This window comes from Lipotes vexillifer, unplaced genomic scaffold, assembly GCF_000442215.2.
Source record: "Lipotes vexillifer unplaced genomic scaffold, Lipotes_vexillifer_v1.1 scaffold124, whole genome shotgun sequence".
Classification (NCBI taxonomy): Eukaryota; Metazoa; Chordata; class Mammalia; order Artiodactyla; family Lipotidae; genus Lipotes; species Lipotes vexillifer.
The window spans coordinates 818,563-838,866 of record NW_006771308.1 but is presented as its reverse complement, the minus strand read 5'-3'; the positions used below and the strand labels follow the sequence as shown (position 1 = coordinate 838,866).

Below are 20,304 nucleotides of genomic sequence, written 5' to 3'. Positions count from 1 at the left end.
TGTAGGGAACAGTGGTAGATTCGAAATAGCTCTTTTTCTAAGCAATGAAAGATAACAGACTGTGAAACATTAGGGATCCTGTGGAGTTTTGGTTTATTTATACACTTACTTATTTTTGCATTGCCAGGAACTTTAAATTAACTCGAAGTTAATATCTTTCACAGAATGTACATACATCACAAAGTCAATTTCTAGAGAAATCTATTAAAATGTAGAATCTTTCTGAATAAAGATATTAGCACAAAGGAAAAATGGGGCATTAAAGTTTCCTCGTAAGAAATTTCACAAAACTTCCATACAATAAAGAATTACACTAATCACACCAATTACAAATAGTTATATTTTAGACTTGAACACACTCATACAGGCTTCTTTTATTTAGAGCATCAGCCTCATCGTATTTACAAGATAAGAAGGCAAAGAAAGGCATTAGAAGTAAGGAGATCCAGAGAGAACATTCATGGTCAACAGCCATTGTTGTGCTAAGCCTTTGAAAACTCCAGCGTTCTCCTTATGAATCTCAAGCAGGGCTTTACAAGTGCACAGCAGCAGTCCACCAAACAGGAGGCCTTAGTGGGGATTTCAAGACACTCTTGCCCACCCAAATTAAAGAATGCCTTACCCCTCCCTTACCATGCCCAACAAAGACTTGCCAAACCACAGCCCTGGGGCAAAGTTTCTTTACTTTATGAGCACATCCAGATGTAATGTATGTATTTCAGGGGTTTATCCTGGAACAATTTTATCTATGCCAGATAATATAGGGTTATTTAATTTATTAAGAAATGAAATTATTTACATCCAGCTTCCTTTAACATAAGTGTAAGTAACTGCACCAATCATGAGCTCCAAGGAGGGACATGAAATGCCAGTGGAAAAAAAAAAACCAAGATATAAAGGACTGCTTGTACTTTCAGTATTTTATTTCCTTGAATGTATATTTATGATTCTACCTGGATTGTCAAGCTTCTGAGCCATTTCCCCTTCTTTCCTATTTTCCATTTTCCCTATGTGGCATCACTACATAAAAATACAAACGAGCTTTGAAGGAAAGCAGACAAGCCCACCCTGCCCAGAGGAGTCTTAGACTCCTGGAGCCCCTGGCGAGCTCACAATGAGATGCACCAAGAAGAGAAACTCCAGAGGTGTGATAATGTTCACTTTCCAGAATCAGGATGAACCACAGTGCACAGGTATGACTTGTGACCAGAAGGTCTTGCACTTATACTAAAAGAAAAATTGAAATTCACTGTTAATGAGAATGACCACTTGGCACAGGTCAGCTGCAGGCAGGGAAAACCACCAGCCACCCACCTGTCCCTCCGCCTCTCCCTCCCTTCCCCCCTCTAACTGAGCAGGGCAGTTCACACTCTGTACTCTCTCCCAGAACTGCCCCAGCCACCTGTGTGATGTGGATGGCCACTTGGAAGACGCAGTTCTTCCAATGACCAAAGGCAAAGCAATGAGGACCCAAGAGGAAGGTGAAATCGTTACCCAAAAACATAAACACTATTTATTCCATCAGTGTTTTTCCTGAAAAACACAAGGCTGAGGACATGGGATGAGGTGCCATCCTCAGCACATACATGGGAAGTTAGAGGAAAGTTTCAAAGATGCACTCCAGTATTAGGTGGATTCATTTACCCTATATCTATCAGACACCTGCCATGGGCAAAGCATTCTATTGTACTTGTTGAGGGATAAGATGGATATTGTATCACTTTTTGATTCAAACTTCCCTGTCTGACCTGAGGATACTTGCAGGATGAAGAAGAAAGCCCTGCGTTTACGGTGCTAACCTTCTTGTTTTGGAATTGCTCATGTAGACCCCCTTGCTTTCTACTTCCCTTCCTGCCCCATTTCGTTAAACTGGGAAATCATTCCCAGAGACCCCACCCCCTTCCAAAGGACCTGGGCACAGGGGGATCATCTGAGGCCCTGTCTATACTACATTTCTGCTGAACTCACGGGATTCCTGAAACCCCTCTGAAAATAAGGAGTCAAAAACGAGGCACGTGTAAACCTCAGGACAAGCCCCCCACGAGAGGCAGTCACGCAGCAAATGAGCACCACCAGCCCCACTGCGCCTCCCACCTCCTCGCCTACTCTGACCACACCGTTGCACAGGGCTTACACAGTCTGAGTGCAAACCCACGCCTGATACTAAATAAGAGAAAAGGGAGGAAAAGAATCAAAGGGGAGACCAACACAGAAGGAGACAGAGAGACTGAGAGCAATAGCAAGGGAAGGGGGTGAGGGATGGAAGACAGGCAGAGAGCTGGAGGCCTATGTGGGGATGGGCGAGGGGAAGCAGGAGGAACTGATGGATTGGGGACCAAGAGGTAGAAGAATGGAGTCAGGGGCCAAGAAGGGGAGGAAAGGAGGGTGGAGGTGAGTTGGAGACGTGGAAAGAAGAAGGGATGGGGAGGGAGACGTCCCAAGGAAGCGAGGGGAGAAGAGAAGCCAGGAGAGAATGAACGACATAAAAAAAGGCACCCGGAAAGCCTTTGGACACCATCGGCCATTCCTTGTGCCTCCCAGTGTGCCCCGCCTCTGCAGCGACCGTCAGCAGGCAGGCTCCCCACCCCAACACTTTGTGTGCACACAGCCCTTGCCAAGGCAGCTGCTTCCCAGCCACTAGCACCCCACTCCCCAATCACGCCTCTCTTCCAGAATCTTCACACAAGATGCAGATGTCAACTGGAGCTTTCAGGTCCTCCCCGGATGCAATGACAGAATTTTAGGAGCAGTCTTCACATCAGTTCTTATCAATCTGAGTGATGTTTCCTGCACGAACACAGGGGCTTCTGGGCACAAAGGTAATAAAGGTGGCTCTGATTAGCCTTGCCTGGAAGGAAGCATCGAGGGGAAGGTTAGCACCCGGCAAGGGTGCTGAGGATGGTGGATGGGTGTGGTCTGGCAACCCCCAGGGCTGACTGGTCTGATCAGATGGTCTATCTAAGCCCTAGAGCAGGTGAAGGTCTGTCAATAAGAAAAACTCTTCGAGTTGATAATGATGATGTGATTGTTCCCCAGCCTTCTTCCCAGTAGGATCGGCCTGCCTGCATCTTGAGCCATTTGGGGGATAAAGGCAGAGATTCACTTACCACCTAACTGAGTCCTCCCCATTGTTCAAGGCTCAACTCAAAATTCATTTCTTTCAAGTAACTGCTTGGCACAAGTTTCACGGAACGTTTTTTTCTATGAATTTAGTGCGACCCATACCGTTGATAGCTCCCGATTTAATGACGATCATGGTCATATTTTTCTAAAAGCATTTGACATGTTAGAATTACCTACTCATCTGGACCGAATGCTTTCCAGGGCAGCCGTGCTTCATGGCAAGAGCCTGTGGGCTCTGAATTCAAACAGACCTGGACCCTCTGTCCTTATCAAGGTGAGGAGTACCTAACGTCCTGAGGCTTGGTCTCCTCATCCGGAGGAAAGGAATACAACAGGAGTTCCGTGGGGCAAGGTCACTATTCTGTCAGGTAGCTCCTGCCCTGGATAGTGTCCTCCCACCCAGACTCCTGGGGGTCAGCGGTGGCTCAAAGCCAGCAGAGCAGAGTCAGGGAGAGCCTCACAGCCCCCAGTCCCGCTGTAGATTCCCTGACCTCATTTGTCACCATGGGTGAGATTACTGGCGAACACACAGTGACGACATCCAGTCTGTCATCTCAGAAACTGAGGCTGCCTCCATCTCATTCATGCCCTAATTTTCTCTTCCTTGTCATCTCCTTTCCCTTCATCAATGGGCTGACATAAAAGGACACACCAATTCTCTAAGACTCCCTGTAGAAAACTACCATTTTCATGTCCCCAGTTTGGAAACCTTCTCAGACACTGGAATTGAAATAAACTTACATCAGCACAACTCCCAAGCAAACTGTTTCATTATCAAAATTCTCACCAGCCCTATTTATTTAATTTTAAATAACAGGAGTATCTTTTTTGCACATACACATATTTTTAAAAGAGTGCCTTCTTACTCCTTGTAAAATCGTAACAATAAGTATTCTTCTACAGGACAGTTGAATAGTTGCTTAGTCTTTGATTACACAGATACATCATAATTTGCCTAACCAAAATATACTGTCAAATATTTATTCTTTATATATATATATAGTTTTGGGTTTGTTTTTTTTTTTTTACTATTTTAAATGACTGTCCTTACACACACATCTTCATGCACATCCATAATTATTTCCATAGCATAAAATCTGAGAGTGGCATTGATTGGCCAAAGGCATTTTTATGGTACTTATTGTTTTACATAATTCTAGGAAGGTTTTATCAGTTTACATGACCACCAGTGGGCGTGAATGTTTCCAATTCCCTCTGACCTTAGGAAATGGGTCCTCACACCCTCTTTTGATAGTGGTGGTGGTTAGTGGTAGTGATTTTACCTTACTTTTAATTTTTGAAGAAATTTTCTGGTGCTCACTGTTAGTTAGCATCTCACACATACCGAAGGAACCGAGGACTAAGCCCTTACTTAACCAGAGAGAGGACAAGAGAACATGCCTGTTGGGCCATCTGTGTATATCTCCTAAAAACAGGGTCCTCAGCCAGAGTTCAGTTCAACTCTGAATACAGCTACAAACACAAATCTTCAATCACTGCAAACCAGGATCTAGCCCACTGTCTGGCCATGAGACCTGCCTTGCTGAGTGAATGAAGAGATATTTCTTTACTATATTTATAGCTTCCCAAAATATAAGGAAAATAACTAGAAATAAGGCAGTTTCTGGAATTAGTAATGTTTATTACCAAAAAAAAGGAAAAAAACAATCATCTGCCGTGCCTTTTTTTCTAATGATTTGGTTTTTCCAAACCTGAGTTTTCCCTCACCAAGTAAACAAAGGAAAGATATTTTACATTAACCGCAGGAGGGAAAGAAAGAGCTTCCTGCATTATGCTAACATCTACTACAGAACACAAATCTAATGTAAGATGCATCAAACAAGGACAAAATCTCTGGAGAACAGATCCAGACAGCATGTTGGTGCCATGTAACTTAGAGCCTGTGCCAGCATTTCCATTATAAAAATCCTATCATCCAAAACCATAGCAAGCTGAATAAGTAACTAATAATTAAGGTGTCCTTCTCTTATTCTAGGAAAATAATTTCAAAATTAAATTGTACACATAGACATGAGGGGGCTATGCCATCGGTGACGTTAATCAGTTTGGAATTTACAAAGGACTCTCTACACCCCCAACCCATTTTTCTGACCTTATCTGAATTTCAGTACTTTTCATTGTGTACTTTTATTGTTTTAGGGAAAAAACTCTCTCCTAGGAGTCTTAGAATCATACAGACCAGCGTTAAAAAGACGCTGGAAATCATCTAGTCCGTACCCTCTAATTTTAAAAATAAAGACACTGTACCGCAGAGACGTTATAAATGGCACAACCCAAGACTACATAAATAATGACTTAATTCCATCTCCTCTGACATCCTATTATAGCTTTGTTTTTGTATTATTTATACACAACTGCCTTTTATTAGAAGAATATGAAAGCATGAACTATACTGGGCATTTGTCCTTAGGAAGCAGACCCTTATAGTGTCAACTTACGTTGGGTGAAATTTTATAGAAACACAAAGCTAGCTTTCTCCTAAATGTAGATGTCATTTAGATATTAGGAGACAACACGACTGAATCTTGGAGCTGAATGGATTTTAAGTATCTTCCAGTACAACTACTTTCACATATGGGGCAACTGAAGACCACAGAGGTTGTGACGTATAAGGCCACCCGATTAGAGGAGCAGGGCCAGTATTTCGTAACTCCTGGTTCAAGGGTCTTTCTACCTCATCAAGCTGGATGTTCTATATTATAGTCAGGTGCAAGATCTGATATTTTTAACTTATAAAAATCTTGGATGTTATAAAATATCAATTCATGACCCACTCAATGTCTAAGGCTGTGCACCGTGGCCCTCCTATTTTTGCAGTCACCTTCCACAGTTTAAGGGTAACCTTTTCTCTCAAAGTCCAGGAGGTCCACTGATTTGAAAAGGCAAGACAAAAATACAACAGCCCTGGCCCCTTACGGTAGAAGATGAATTAAGTCCTGAACAGCCAAATAATGCTGAGGACACAGGCATCCCTGTCACTAATGATCAGGTGAAACTTGCTGTTATTTGCTCCTTCCTTCTGCCTCTGGCCACTTGTCAGAATCTTTCTGGCCAGGCTGCACTGACTGAGGACTGCTGCCCCCAGCTCATCCATCTGAGGGTTAACATCCTCAAGCCAAAGCCTCCTGGAGTCCCATCCCTTGGTGATACAGTGTCAGCATCCTCCCCTGCTACTATCTGTGAGACTTCAATTAAGCCACATCCCTCTTTGAGCCTCAATTTGCTCATGGATAAAATGGCAGCATTTGCTCCAGCCCTACAATCATATGGTCTATGATTTAAGGGATAGTTATTTTCATAAAGGGGAAGGAGGGGGCGAACTCAAGTGGCCTCTTGATATACAGCACTTGAGTCCTGATCCTTCTTTCTCTGTCTCTTGCCAGCCAAGCCAGGCAGCCTATGGGGGTGGAGTCACATTTTCAAGGGGGTGGGAGAACATCTGAGTGGAAAGCAATGCATGATCCCCAAAAACAACTGGAAGGGCCAGGGAGCGATGGGCAAAAGCTAGAAAAAGCAGAGATTCTCAGGGACAAAGAAGGAATGACTCCCAGCCTCAGATGAGATAAAGCACTCTTAAGGCGCAGGCTCAATCCTGGATTTTATGCTGCCAGGCCAAACGTTAGGAAGTCGCATACATGCTGGATGAAATGCTATAATTACTTTGCTGCTTCATTACACTGATTTGGGGCAGCTCTGTAACAAAGGTTTGCTGCAGCCCACCCAAAGGATGGAGCACACGATGACCTATAAAAATCCCTCTGTGCGTCTCCCTGGAAGATTTGTCCAAATGATGGCCTCAGCCTGCACAGCACTGAGGCATATACTTAACTCTGAAACTACCGCCTGGAGCTGAATTCATAAACCTTACTTCCGAGCTGTTACCAAGCTCAGCCAGCCATTGTCTACCTCCCCATTATTCAGAGCCCTCTATGGGGCACCCTTCCCATTTGTGGTCACATCAATCTGTACATTTATTATGACACTTTTCTGGCAGGTGACAGGAGAGGTTTTGAAGAAAGAGAAGCAAAAGGACCACGTGAACTAGTGGTAGCACTGCCTATTCCAAACCCATATTATGGGAATACAGAAGAACACTGAACTTAAGCTTATGCTACCTATGCTCATATGAGATAAAACAGATGTGGTAATGTCACCATAGCTCTAGTCAGGGTCCCTAGATCTTGCACTATTGTCATCAAGATGACAACTTTGGGGCTTCCCTGGTGGCACAGTGGTTAAGAATCCGCCTGCCAATGCAGGGCACATGGGTTCGAGCCCCGGTCCAGGGAGATCCCACATGCCACGGAGCAACTAAGCCCACGCGCCACAACTACTGAGCCTGCGCTCTAGAGCCCGCGAGCCACAACTACTGAACCCGTGTGCCACAACTACTGAAGCCCGTGTGCCTAGAGCCCGTGTTCCACAACAAGAGAAGCCACCTCAACGAGAAGCCTACGCACCACAACGAAGAGAAGCGCCCACTCGCTGCAACTAGAGAAAGCCCGCGAGCAGCAACGAAGACCCAACACAGCCAAAAATAAATAAATTAAATAAATTAATTTAAAAAAAAGATGACAACCTTGATTTTAAACTTTTATTTATTTATTTATTTTTGGCCATGGGATCTTAGTTCCCTGACCAGGGACTGAACCTGGGCCCCGGCAGTGAAAGCGCCAAGTCCTAATCACTGGACTGCCAGGGAATTCCCAAGATTACAACTTTAAAAAAGTAAAACTGCCAATAAAATGTGAGACCCCCCCCGTAAGAACAAAAGTCCATGTTCCAGCAGTGGTCACCTACAGAAATTCTACTTTTTGTCTGGAAAATCTCTAGAATGCAATAACCTCCCTCCTAGGCCCACTGGGGGCTTGCAGAGAGCTCTGGAAGGCCTCAGAGTTGGCAATAACCTTAGCAAAAAGGGGGAGACTCAGTCTGGAATCCAAAACACTGCTAAATGCAGAGTTCATACATATGACACAAATCTGGGGCATTTCCGAAGATACGACGAAGAACTAGATCACCAGTGAGGATAAGACATGAGTTCCCACTTGTGCTTCTTCTAAACAGGTCACACTGAGTGACTCCTTATAGGGACAAAATGTCAATGATTCTCCTCAGTCTCAGAACTGGACTATATTTTTAGTGTTCTCTTTTTTAGTGAGCAACTCTATGGGTTACAAACACTGGTAAAATCTGTAGCCACCACCACAATCAAGATATAAAACAGTTTCATCACCCCCAAAATTCCCTTGTGCCCCTTTATCGTCAACCTCTAACCCTAGCCCCTAATAACCGCTGATAATTTTTTTATAAAACCAGACTGTATTATAATATAAATTTCAACACTGTTTTAGACTTCCCCTTAAATATTTACCATATTTCATTGATTTTAAGACATAACCTCCCCACACACACCCCTAGATTAGAATACTCTGAAATTATTACGTGTCTTACAAACAATGGCATCTTACCATTATAATTGAGAATAATTTTTCTTTTTAGAGGTATATAAAATAATGATGTATCATAATCTATGGTGCCTTTAAAAAATCGGTGAAGTGTAATATTAAGTTTTGCATTTCATAACATTCATTGGATACTTACTATGTGCTAAACATCCTATTAGGCACTAAAAGTACAACAACGAACAAACGTGGACCATAAGGAACTATCACTCGAGAGGAGATAGAAAAACAATTATAATATAATGTGATAAGGTCTGTAACAGAGGGCTATCCACTCAGTAGGACTGAATAAATGATCTCTTCATTGGCCAACCTTTTTCTTTCAGAAAAAACTCCCCCCCAGTTCATACTGTTCCTCGTTCACAGGAAATGAGGAGGGAGGAAGTACCATTCAGCCCCACTCTGCTCATTCCTAGAATGAGTTTTGGCCACACCATCTGACACATCTCCTAGGAACAATCCAGTGATTTCTTCCACAGTTCGCTGCTGTGGTAGAGAAGGCTCATCTTAGTGTGCAACAGCTGCAAGGCTTTTATGACCATGTCAAAAGACCAAAAATAACCACTCAATCTGTGGGAGGCAGATGCCCCAAAGCTTTCACAGACATGCTTCAAGGTCCCCAAATTCTTCCCTGGACAAATTTTAAAGCAGAAGGAAGAGAGGAAAAGTTAGTGTCCTTACCTGGTTCTTGAAAGTGTTCTTCATTTGATAGAGTTCTAGACAAGATAAGTATTAATGCTTCTTTAAATTGGTCAAAATGCACCTAAAAATAAACAATTCAAAAGAAATTCAAAATAGTTTCCACAGCCTTAAGGAAGCAAATCCATCTACAAGGTTCCAGAACCATTTGTTAGCATCTGACAGCCTTGAAGTGAGTCATATAACCTGTTTTTGTTCCTTTTTTCCTTCATTTCTCTAAAGCACTAAAGGGAAAATAGGCTGATCATTTTACACGCCAGTGTCACCAACACTAATATCAGTATTTATTCAACCCTGAGGGGGAAAACTACACAGCAAAACCCTCTTTATAAACTCAGAAAGAGATAGGTTTCGAATTCTTAGCTCCTTTAATTTTTCTAAACAAGACCGGAAGAGAAAGATGTCAGGTTAGGTACTAGAAAAAACTTTCCAAGTAAATGATCCTCTGTAACAATGTCCCAAAGATGCTTTCATCTCTTAAGCTATTCTAGAAGAGGAGAAACTACCTTTCGAAGATGACTTGAAATACAGTCTTGCTTGAGGCAGGAATATGTTACATATTTATCTCCCAAGGCCCCTGTAATTCTATAAACAAATAGAAATCAATAGCAAACACAAAGAATAAAAGAACCTTGGGAAGCATTCTCCCGAATTCTTAAAAATACAATTACCTTGACTGAAGTAGGAAAGAACCTGAGTTTCACTTAAGTGAATGCTCAGAATTGGGATATTACTTTGGTTAAAGAGATAAAATAGTTTTCTTTATGGTCAAGTACATTCTTCTGTAACTTAAATTTACATGATCTCACCATGCGGCAGAAGGGAGAGATGGTATTTCTTCTCATCATAATTATAGTTTAATAACGTGGTGCCTATTTATACAGAACCCTGTATGTAAATACAAAGTTGGTAAATTTATAACTTGTGCTGCTATGGGTCTCTTTAGACATCATTACAAAACGTCGCCTAGAAGATTAAATATAGTGACAGATAAAAACCACTTCTGAATTAAATGTGGAAAAGCAGCAAACCTTGTTAGTTATCTAAACAACGAAGGAAACCAACCATATGTCTTATTCATGCAAATCAGTGCAAAGGAGAGGAATCCACTGAGATTCATATGTCATAAAATAGCATATGCTTGCAATTTACCACTCTCTCCCAAAGAATATGTGATTTCTCTACCACATTCATTTTGATTACTTGAAATTGCTTTCTAAAATCATATTCCTTTAGATCACACAGACTAAAAATCAGCATATTTGTGCAGCCAGAGCAGAAGTCTGTTCAGGAAGGGAGGGCATCTGCTAAAGAGCCAGGGTGGCACAATCAATGAAGGACTAAAAGATAACAGAATTATAAACTGTGCTAATTAGGTTTCATAGCTGACGAATCACAGAAAAGCCTGGGGGAGGAAGGAGAACTAGGTTCCGCCAGAGTCAGAGATGGGCTTCAGGCACCGTGGCATCCAGCTTCAGTTACCGGGGGCGAGGCCATCTTCCCAACCAGCCGGCCCACAAACAGCACATACCCAAGCCTCTCCCACTCAGGGGCATCTCCCACCCTGGCATCTACTATTTCCTACCAGAATCAGGCTTTCCTCTTAGGGTGGGCAGGAGAAGGGTGAGGAGTGAAAGCTCTAAGCTGGGGCAGCTGGGTCTAGGTCCTGACTCCGGCTCAGCCACTGTGAATTGGCTCAATTACCAAACCTCTCCAAGTTTTAGTTTGTTCCACTTGAAAAATGGGATATCTAACGACTCATCTTTATGATTCACTCAACAGATATTTATTGGGCCACTGCTATGGGCCAGGCCCTATCCTAGGCCCCGGTGATAGAGCCGCCATGGAGCGAGCGCATAGTCTCAGGAACGTCACAGGGAATCAGGCAGGTACTGCTAAGGACACTGCATGTATCTTATGTTATTTATACTACCGCCTCCCTCGTAGTGGCTTTAGGGAGATAAAATGAGAGTTATGTAAAGTGTCTAGAACTTCCTGAGACTTGCTAGGTAGTCAGCAAGTGGTAGTTAACACTACTAACAGGACTAGTAATGGGGGTGACTGTTCTTACCACTTTCACAGAGAAACAGGGCCACATTTCAAGCAAAGCAACTGGCCATGAGAGTGACCCAACCAGCCAAGTGCTAGGGCGGGGGTGACAGCAAGAGGCCCAGGAGCCTGCCTCCCCCCAGGACCTGTGCAGCTGGCCAGCATCAGAGAAATGGATCCGGTCTGCTGTGTTTAGGGACCCCAACTCCGAGATTCTCCTCTCCCTTAGGGTATCAGTGGACATGACCCGAATGAAACCAGAGTCCCTCACTGCCACAGTAATGAGTTGAACAGAAGGAGGCTCCTGTTTCAAAAGGGATGTGGTTGCCTTGAGACTTTCACATCCTTTATATCTGACTCTGTGGGTCTCTGCTGGGTCTCCTCAACGTGTCAGTTTTGATAGAGGTCATTGGAAAGAGCCCTCCGGAATTTAGTCCTAACATAGTTCAACTCGGCGAGGATTAGCCATGCGGGTAACTCAGGGGTTTCTGTATCTCAAGTTTACTTCCCCCAACCTCCAAACATGACAAAGACGTCAATAACCTGGAAGTTAATTCTAGCCAACTTCTAAGACTTTATTATACCAGATTCAAGGGACACTTAGGCCTCATACAAACACACCCACTTCTGAGACAGTATGTACCTCACTGACATAGAGGTTGCTTCTCTCTCAGCCTCAGTCCTCTAGAGCATGGCAGACAATCGGGAAGCGAACAAGTGGTGTCCAAAGCTGAGGAAGGTGTCATAAAGCCCACTCGCTCTTCTTGCAGGATATGCCCTGGAACCGACTCAGAAGCTATTTCTTCTCACTCTACATGATTTATTATCAGCTTCATTTTCCTGCTTCCCAACCCCCTACAGATTAGAAACAGCAACTAAAAGACAGGGACACTTCAAGGTGAGTACAAGAGGTAGCTACTGACATACTGGGATTGAGAGAAGACATTAACTATCCCCCCTCGAACAAAAGTAAAGTATAATTTTTTAAACTTAAAAAAAGTTTAAAATTTTTAAAAGACATACGCACTCAAAACCTAATAGGCTGGGGGTTATTTAGTATTGAGGCAAGGATCTACGGGCTGCTAAATAAATCCTGAGGGTATTGTTCTTATAATACAGAAGAATAACTGACAGACCAAGAAGATTTTAAATGATCAAGAATAACCTCATGATGTTTATTATACTATCTGGTAGGGTAAAACTTTAATAAAATTTTCTCAATCCCCAATGGTTAACCCCTTTTTAATTTTTTTAAAGTTTGCCACTAAATGGGGTAAGAGATCCAGTTATTAGAAAATCATATTAGTGCGAGTTCTGGGAGCATTATTGTAGGCTCCTTCTATCCTGGTCATTTGGCCAGTTGAATCTCACAACATCCATGAGAGACGGTCATGGTCCCTCCTTTGAACTGAGGGGAGAGAGGCTCAGAGAAAGCATGTGCCTTGCCCAAGGCCACCTGTCTTGAAGTGGTAGAGTTACCGGGAGAACTGAGGCCTTCTGAATGGACTCGTCAAAGTCCAGCCACCCTGCCTGCCCCAGGCCCTCCTCACTCCTGGTCTGACCGCTCAGGGAAATCCCTCTGCTGCTCCAGGTCAAATCCTCAACTTTCCACAATGTCACCAGGTACAAAGTAGGACACTGGGGACTCAGAGGACACAAGAGCAAGAGAATATATAAGATTCTAGAGTGTGGGAGGGTGGAATGGGGAGAAGAGAAGAAAGTTGATTAGTAACTATAATGCAAGGCAGAACCTAGCAAGTACTTTGAGAGAGACAGAAAAAGCTGGTAGGGGCCTCTGATAAATGAGCATATGTCCTAGTAGGCCAGCAGGGAGGAAAAGAGGGGCAGTTTTGTGACATTCGACTTCTCCAAGATGTTCACAGGCAGAGCTTAAGGGTTTCCAGTATGGACTTAGGATGTATTAAATCAGCCACACTTTAGAAGGAACAAAATCTATAAAAAACTAAACATGATTATTAACTCAGGGGTTCTTCATAATCCAGCAACGCCTATCTGGGTGACACCCTGCTTCCCCGACAAAAAGAATCTAAAAATCCAAAACAAAAAACCTGGCAAGCTGATGAAAAAACAATTGGAGCAGCCTGAAGTCTTAAACTGACCTTTATTTTCCTTCTTGTGAGGGCAGAGACACCAGACCCTCTGCTTCAAATAGCAGTAAATTCCACATCTTTCAAGAGAGTTCTCTAATAGAGGCAGGTGACTACTATTTCCCATCAATGCTCATGAATACAGATGGGGCAGAAAAGCCCCTCAGGGCACAACCCAGAACCAAAACGTGAGTAAACGCCCTCTATTGTGAAGAAATGCACATCAGTGGGCTCACTCGGTTCAGTCCCTGTAATTTTTAAGTACCATTTTTTCTCCTCCAAGGGAGCTTTACTATTGTATTCTGTTAAAATTTAGAAATCTTCAGAAATATACAATGCGATTAAATCTCACATGGTAACCAGGAAGAGCCATGCGTACCTTGGTTGGTACCCCCTCATTTGAATAATAATTGCCGCCATTCATTTTATAAGCATTCCTATACCTTGTATGCCTCAAAGGGCAGTTTGCAGCAATGGGAAAATTACATGACTGACTAAAAACACACATGACATTTAAACTAAATTAACAGGAAGACTAGTTAAGTCTGATATTTTCTGTCATGTGTCACCACCGCTTAATAGAAATTTACCTCATCACTTTTCCTCTCCAAATTTCATAGGAATGCTTTGTGAGAAACATAATTTGCCTTTCTGAAAAAATAATGTAAGCACAGCACAAGAAACAAATTCTATTTCAAACCACGCACAAAAAACCCTGTAACAGGAAGTAGAATGAGGAACTTAACGTTGCATAAAATCATCTCGAGCAATCATGGAGATCAGACGCATACGGTTTCCCCATGTGTGCAGGCAGCACTTCAAACAGACCTGAGATGAGAGGGCTCAAGCCAGCGTTCAACAAAGTGCGCTTATTAGACCAGACAAAGGCCCACGTAACTCTCATCACACTTAGGAGGTTTGCAGCTATTAATACACAGGGAAATCAAAGAAAGGACATTCAAAACACTAAGTGTTAGCTAAAATGGGTATAGAAATATGGACTCACCAGAAGGTCAGTGTAGAGGAAAATAACATTGACAGCATTACGCAAAGAGAAATGACACAGAACAAAGAGACATGGTTTCATAATGAAAGATACAGTTACATATGTCTTCTCCTAAATACAGCATTTGGGTTATTGCAGCTTAGTAGTCATTTACTGCAGACAACGTGGAGAGAGGCAAAGGCCATTTTAAGAGGTGGGTTTGTAAAACCTAAAGCGACTGTGTGAAGTTGTTCTCCAAGATGGATCCAAGGTGCCCTGCCTACAGATAGAAACAGATGCAAACCACCGCCACACAAGAGACTTGCTAGCAAATCCATTCCCTACTCTAATGAGCTTTCTCAGAAAATCACTCCTGGGAAGTCACCATTTATTGAAAACCCACTCTCAGTGTGTAAGAGATGGAGGGGGGCAGTGTACAGGGAGACACAGGACACAGTAGTTAACTGTGTCCCTGGCTCCTAGATGGGCCTTTGATACACATGCTCTAAGTCAACCTCATCCCAATCTTATAGGGAGGGTATTATTTTTCCCATTATAGAGATGAAGAAACTGAGGCTCAGAGTATTTAAGATAATGTACATACATGGCTAAAAAGTGGCAGGAGTCAGTACTTGAATCCAGGTCTGATTCAAAGACTGCTGCAATAGCATATGGCATCCATGTGGTGGGGGAGGGAGTTTGAGGATGGGGGTGGGTTGCAGGGGATGGAGAATGAGCTCCATATTTGCATATGTGGAGTCTGAGGAGGCTGTGGAGACATGCATTCAAACTCAGGGACTGGGAAATCTGGGTTCCCATTCTGATGCTGCTTCTAATGAGTTGCCTGACCCCAGACAAGTCACCATCTTTTTCCAAGTTCTGGGTTCTAGGTTTCTCTGTCATACAGATGAACACTGAAGTCTAAAATCTGTGCTGGACACTGAAGAACTTTAAGTCCCCTCCATCCAAACGAGAAGCCACTCATAAAAGTATAAATGGAATACTGCAGAAATCTAATGAGCATTCCTGATCATACTTTCTCTGGTGAGAGTGACAGTCATTACTGAAATAAAGTAGGTAGAGAAGAACAGCCATTTAGCACTTGCTCATACCTCTTGTTGAGAGTAGAAGGCCTTCCCAACAGGCTGCTGGAAGGCCAGCCCTCCCCTTTGCCCTTGCTTTATGTCAAACTAAATACCTTGTGAGGTTCACAGTATACAACAGCAAAGTCAATTTTGCAGTGAGGTTGACAAGAAAGTGTTAATAAAGAAAAGAAGCAAGTCTTGCAGACTCTTAATCAGAAGGTCTTTTTGTTTATAAATGTGCAACTATAGACCCTTAGGAGTTCAAATCAACCCCACAGAGTCACAAGACCAAAATGGAATTAGAAAATATCCCTCACTGTTCCAGGTTAAACAGTAAGATAGATGGCAAAGGTTCAGACATTTAAGAGATGTAATGAGAAATGTTCCCACCTTTCCCTCCAACTCATTCAAAAAGCCTAGGTCAATAATATGAAACAGGAGCATGAACATGGGGTGGTTATAAATAGGCACTGTTTGATGATCAAGGGTAATTTTGCACATAGAGAACAAGTACAAATAATCACCACCAGAAAGTACTGCTGTACTTCTGATTCACTTTTCAAACAGTTAAAATGTATATAAGTGAAAGAAATCTCAAAAAGCTGAATGAAGTGGAAACAAACCAGCAAATCGCCATATACAATTAATCATGATGTTTATAAAAGAACACAAGCGCTTGAAAATGAAAACTGCAAAAGCAGAGTGGAATTATATATTTGTACAGTTATCAAATTTTAATACAAAAAATTCCAAAGTGCCTTTGATGACCAAAGTCCACACACCTATGGGACTCTTTGGAAGCCAATGGTAAGTTCTGCTACCACGCGGCTTGTTCTGATTCTAAAGAGTGTCAAGAACATGAAATATGTCAGCATCTAGATTCATATTAAAGAGTAGAGCAGGGAAGCTCAGGGGATGGGGGGGGCAGCTATGTCTCAAAGTTAGTATATTCAATAAGGAAAGGAAAATGTATTTCTAAAGCTGGACCTAACTAAATAAAGGTTTCAACAAAACCAAGGTAAATTATCATCTTTAGGTTCTGATTTTTTTTTTAGGTTCTGATTTCTAATAAAGGAAATAGAGAGGCATGTGGAAACACTTCCTTTAAAAGGCACAATAAACAGGAAGCAACTACAATTGGAATCAATTGCTTGGATGGAAACCGTTCAATAAGCGAGCTAACAAGGTTCCCTTTCTTTTTTTTTTTTTTTTTTTTTTTGCGCTACGTGGGCCTCTCCCGTTGCGGAGCACAGGCTCCGGACGCGCAGGCTCAGCGGCCATGGCTCACGGGTCCAGCAGCTCCGCGGCATGTGGGATCCTCCCGGACCGAGGCACGAACTCGTGTCCCCTGCATCGGCAGGGGGACTCTCAACCACTGCGCCACCAGGGAAGCCCGCTTCCCTTTCTTAAATGTTTGTAGTATTTACTCCCAGTACTATTCACCTGCCAGGAATGTTACCTGACCAGACTATAAGTTCCTCAGTGTTTCAAGGAATCCCTTGTCTTGGGGGGTCTGACCCACCTGACAGGTGCTGAACTGATGACAAAGATATGAATGGAGCTCTTTTGATAACCTAGTAGGAAACACCTACCAGCAACGTCCTCTTTCCTTTAAATCAGTGATCCACAATCTTTGGGCATTTCAAACAGTTATAGGGTAACCACCATGCTCGGGGGAATATGGTTTCAAGTTATAAAGCAAGATCAGACAGATTAATTTGAGGGTAAATAGCCCATTAGTAAAATGCATGAAAATGGCAAGTCCATTTAAGTTACTTTCCTTGACAACCGTCATAAGAAACAGTAGGTTTAAAAAAAAAAAAAGGACAAGAAGTTATGAAAGATGGATCTTAAGATAAAAAATAAACAGATAATATTCTTAGTTGAGGGAGAAAATGCTTTTTACCTTATTTCTTTTTCAACAAAAAAGATTAATTCAGCTTAATACCAAAGGAGGTAAAACTTAGATGTTTTCTTTTATTGAAAAATTATACTTGTTATGATATAAAAGACAAAATTAAAACCACAAGCATCCAGGAGGCTGATGGGTACTAATGTGTTCCAAAAGCCAATTTAATGGAAAACTTTAGTTTACAATAAACATAAGTTGCACTCATACCATAAGACCATTAGAATGCTGACATACTGGACATACACAATACATATTTTTTGAATTAACAAATAGATGAATATATTTAGGTTTGTCATGCTGTTATTTCTTTCTCCTTTTTTATTAAACCAAACTGCTAACTCTTACGTATTTATCTATAAATACCGTCTAAAGAGAAGAAAGACGGCTGGTATTAGCAACAGCTTACAATTTTATAATTTTACAACTTATGATTCCTATTCAATATATCAAGATGGTAGAACTTAGAATTCTCCAGTGAAGTCTAAGGAATTTTTTTTCTTTATAATTTAAAATTGTAGACCATACAGAGTATCTTAGCAGCATATGGCCCAGTTTATGTGATCATCTGAGAATAATTCAGTTTCACAGAAAATGCAAATCTAACAGTAGTGCATTAATTCATGCCAACCCTGCTCTCAAGACAACCACCAGGGACCTCCCCCATGAAATCTATATGCATACATCTATTTAACTTTTATCACTGGCTCACTAAGTAAATATCAGGCTATAGACCACTTAGGTATTCATTATTCGCAGGCGAAGAGCAAACGTAAAGGCGGGCTGGTAGTGTCAAGTCATTAACGAATCAATCGATAACTGGTCCCCGTTTTAGTCTGCCAAAGGAGGGCAAAGATGCGTAGCATCTGGAGAGCAAGCTGTCAATCTGCTGCCAGGGAGCGATCTGTTTACAGCAGAGGGTTCCATATTTACACTGGCTCTCAAGGAAACCTGAAATTGTATTATGTCTTCTCCGGCTTTAATAGGTGTGAAAACAGATCCCCACTTTGATACTATTCCTCAGATACCCAAAGGACTGAGATCCCCAAGGACGACAGTGAGAAAAACGCTACTCTGTTGGCTGCCCGAAGTCTCTGAGATTGAGGCAGAACTAGAAAACATTTGAGTGCCTTACATGATGAGAAGCAAGTAGTTTAATTCTCAAAGCTCCCATTTCTATTGCTTTCAAAGCAAGATTTTTAGCATTTTTTTAGGGATCACATGTATTCACAGGCAGCTGATGCCCCCAAAGTTACCAAAAATGGTTCTAATTTTACAAAAACTCACACTTTCTTTAAGTGTGAACCCTGTTAAATGCCACCTCCACGGTGCCAGGCCCCCAAGAACATCATCCTCTGTACATTAGCTTCAGGATGATTGCCACTCCCGTCCATCTCACGTCACAGAGAGCCAATACACTGCACTGTATCTGAGGCCACCTGCCCAAAGCTTCAGCTAAGAGACAGTGAAAATGAAATGAAGAAAAGGAAGTTTGGTCACTGGAATAAAGTTGAGTTTCACAGCTGCTTCCTCAATTTATACCACGTGATAAAAACGACCGTCTACAAAGTGTCAGCGATGGCCGCAACAGAGCTCAAAAAGTACTGCCCATTTTTCCTTCTCATCATGCAAAACACCAGCAGCAAGATTCAACTCAAAGCCATACAAATGATGTTCTCAATTTTAATTATGAGAACTGAAGACACTGTCAGTTCAAGACATCCTTCCCACTAACAGCAAGAGGGAAAAAAGGACCCCTTCTCACCTCTTACTCATCTGTGACTCGATCTACGGGGAGAACGTGACTATTTGTTTTCGTATGCAAAAGCTAACATCAGTACACACGCACACCGCTGTTGGAAGCAAGTCGTGCTGGGTTTTAAGTGAAACTGCACTTACCCTCCTGTCTTATTTCCTGGGTGAAAGGTTTAATTAATACTTTACCCTAGGAACAATCCTCACAAGAAATAGCTTTATGGGGAGTAAAAGTCGTAACAGCAAGCTGCTCTTCCTGGCAATGGCAGTTTTCTTACTGTACTTTCCTTCACTTCCATGGAAATCTCAGCCCCCTCTCTCGATGAGTGTGGAGTCCATAAAATGATCCACAAAGAATAAGGAAAGCTCTGGAAAACATCCTCTTGTTACCTTTTCCTCTTTTCATCTAAGAGGCTCAGAGGACACCTTCATTCCAGAGCACAAATTAAAGCAGGACCTCATCACCGGAGCAAACTGCGCTGCTAAGTCACACCCATTACTTTTTATTTTTTCCTTTTTCTTTCTTCTGTTTATCAGGTTAACAGCTAAGAGCACACACCTCCAGGATGTTAGAAACAAGTTGCAACACGTGCGGTTCGCCCCAACCCCAGCGCCCGGTTCGCCCCACCCCCTGCGTCCGGGCAGAAACCAAGCCCACTTCCTCCCCCGCCGCCCCGACCCCACGGCCTCTTCCCAGGCCTTACCCTGCCCAGGAGGTTGTCCTGAAGCAGCGTCTCTTGCAGCACCGGGGCCACCTCTTCCAAGCTCAACATGTGGCAAAGGTCGGTGAGTTCCTCCTGTCCCAGGGACCCGGTGCCCGTCGTGTCAAAACTGTCAAACAGCTCCTTGAGTCGGGCCTCATGCTGGTCCTGCTCTGCCTCATCCATCCCATCGCCCACAGCGCTCACCTGTGCGGGACAGAGAGGGGGATGGGTGGTGGCAGCGCTGGAGTCCTGCCACCACCCCTCCACTAGCCACCCCTACCCCTGCCAGCCCCTTGGGAAGAACATTCTGTGTGTCCCGATCCCCTCATTGCTGGTCCATCGGGACCTTGTGAGGGTCAGCAGGGGAGGTAACACTGTACACCTCCCAGCGAGACCACAGG

General features: G+C 42.8%; 1 protein-coding gene across 2 annotated transcripts in view; it reads right to left on the bottom strand.

The window, feature by feature from the left end:
• Positions 1 to 20,086, bottom strand: part of NIN (ninein) — a 96,268-nt gene extending 76,182 nt beyond the window's left edge. For both annotated transcript variants that reach the window (XM_007446606.1, XM_007446607.1), the window contains exons 1-2: positions 19,904 to 20,086; positions 9,291 to 9,372 (exon numbers count right to left, since the gene is read on the bottom strand). In XM_007446606.1, coding sequence (XP_007446668.1) covers positions 9,291 to 9,372; positions 19,904 to 20,086 — 265 coding nt within the window. The remainder of the gene's footprint in view (positions 1 to 9,290; positions 9,373 to 19,903) is intronic.
• Positions 20,087 to 20,304: the final 218 nt, after the last annotated feature.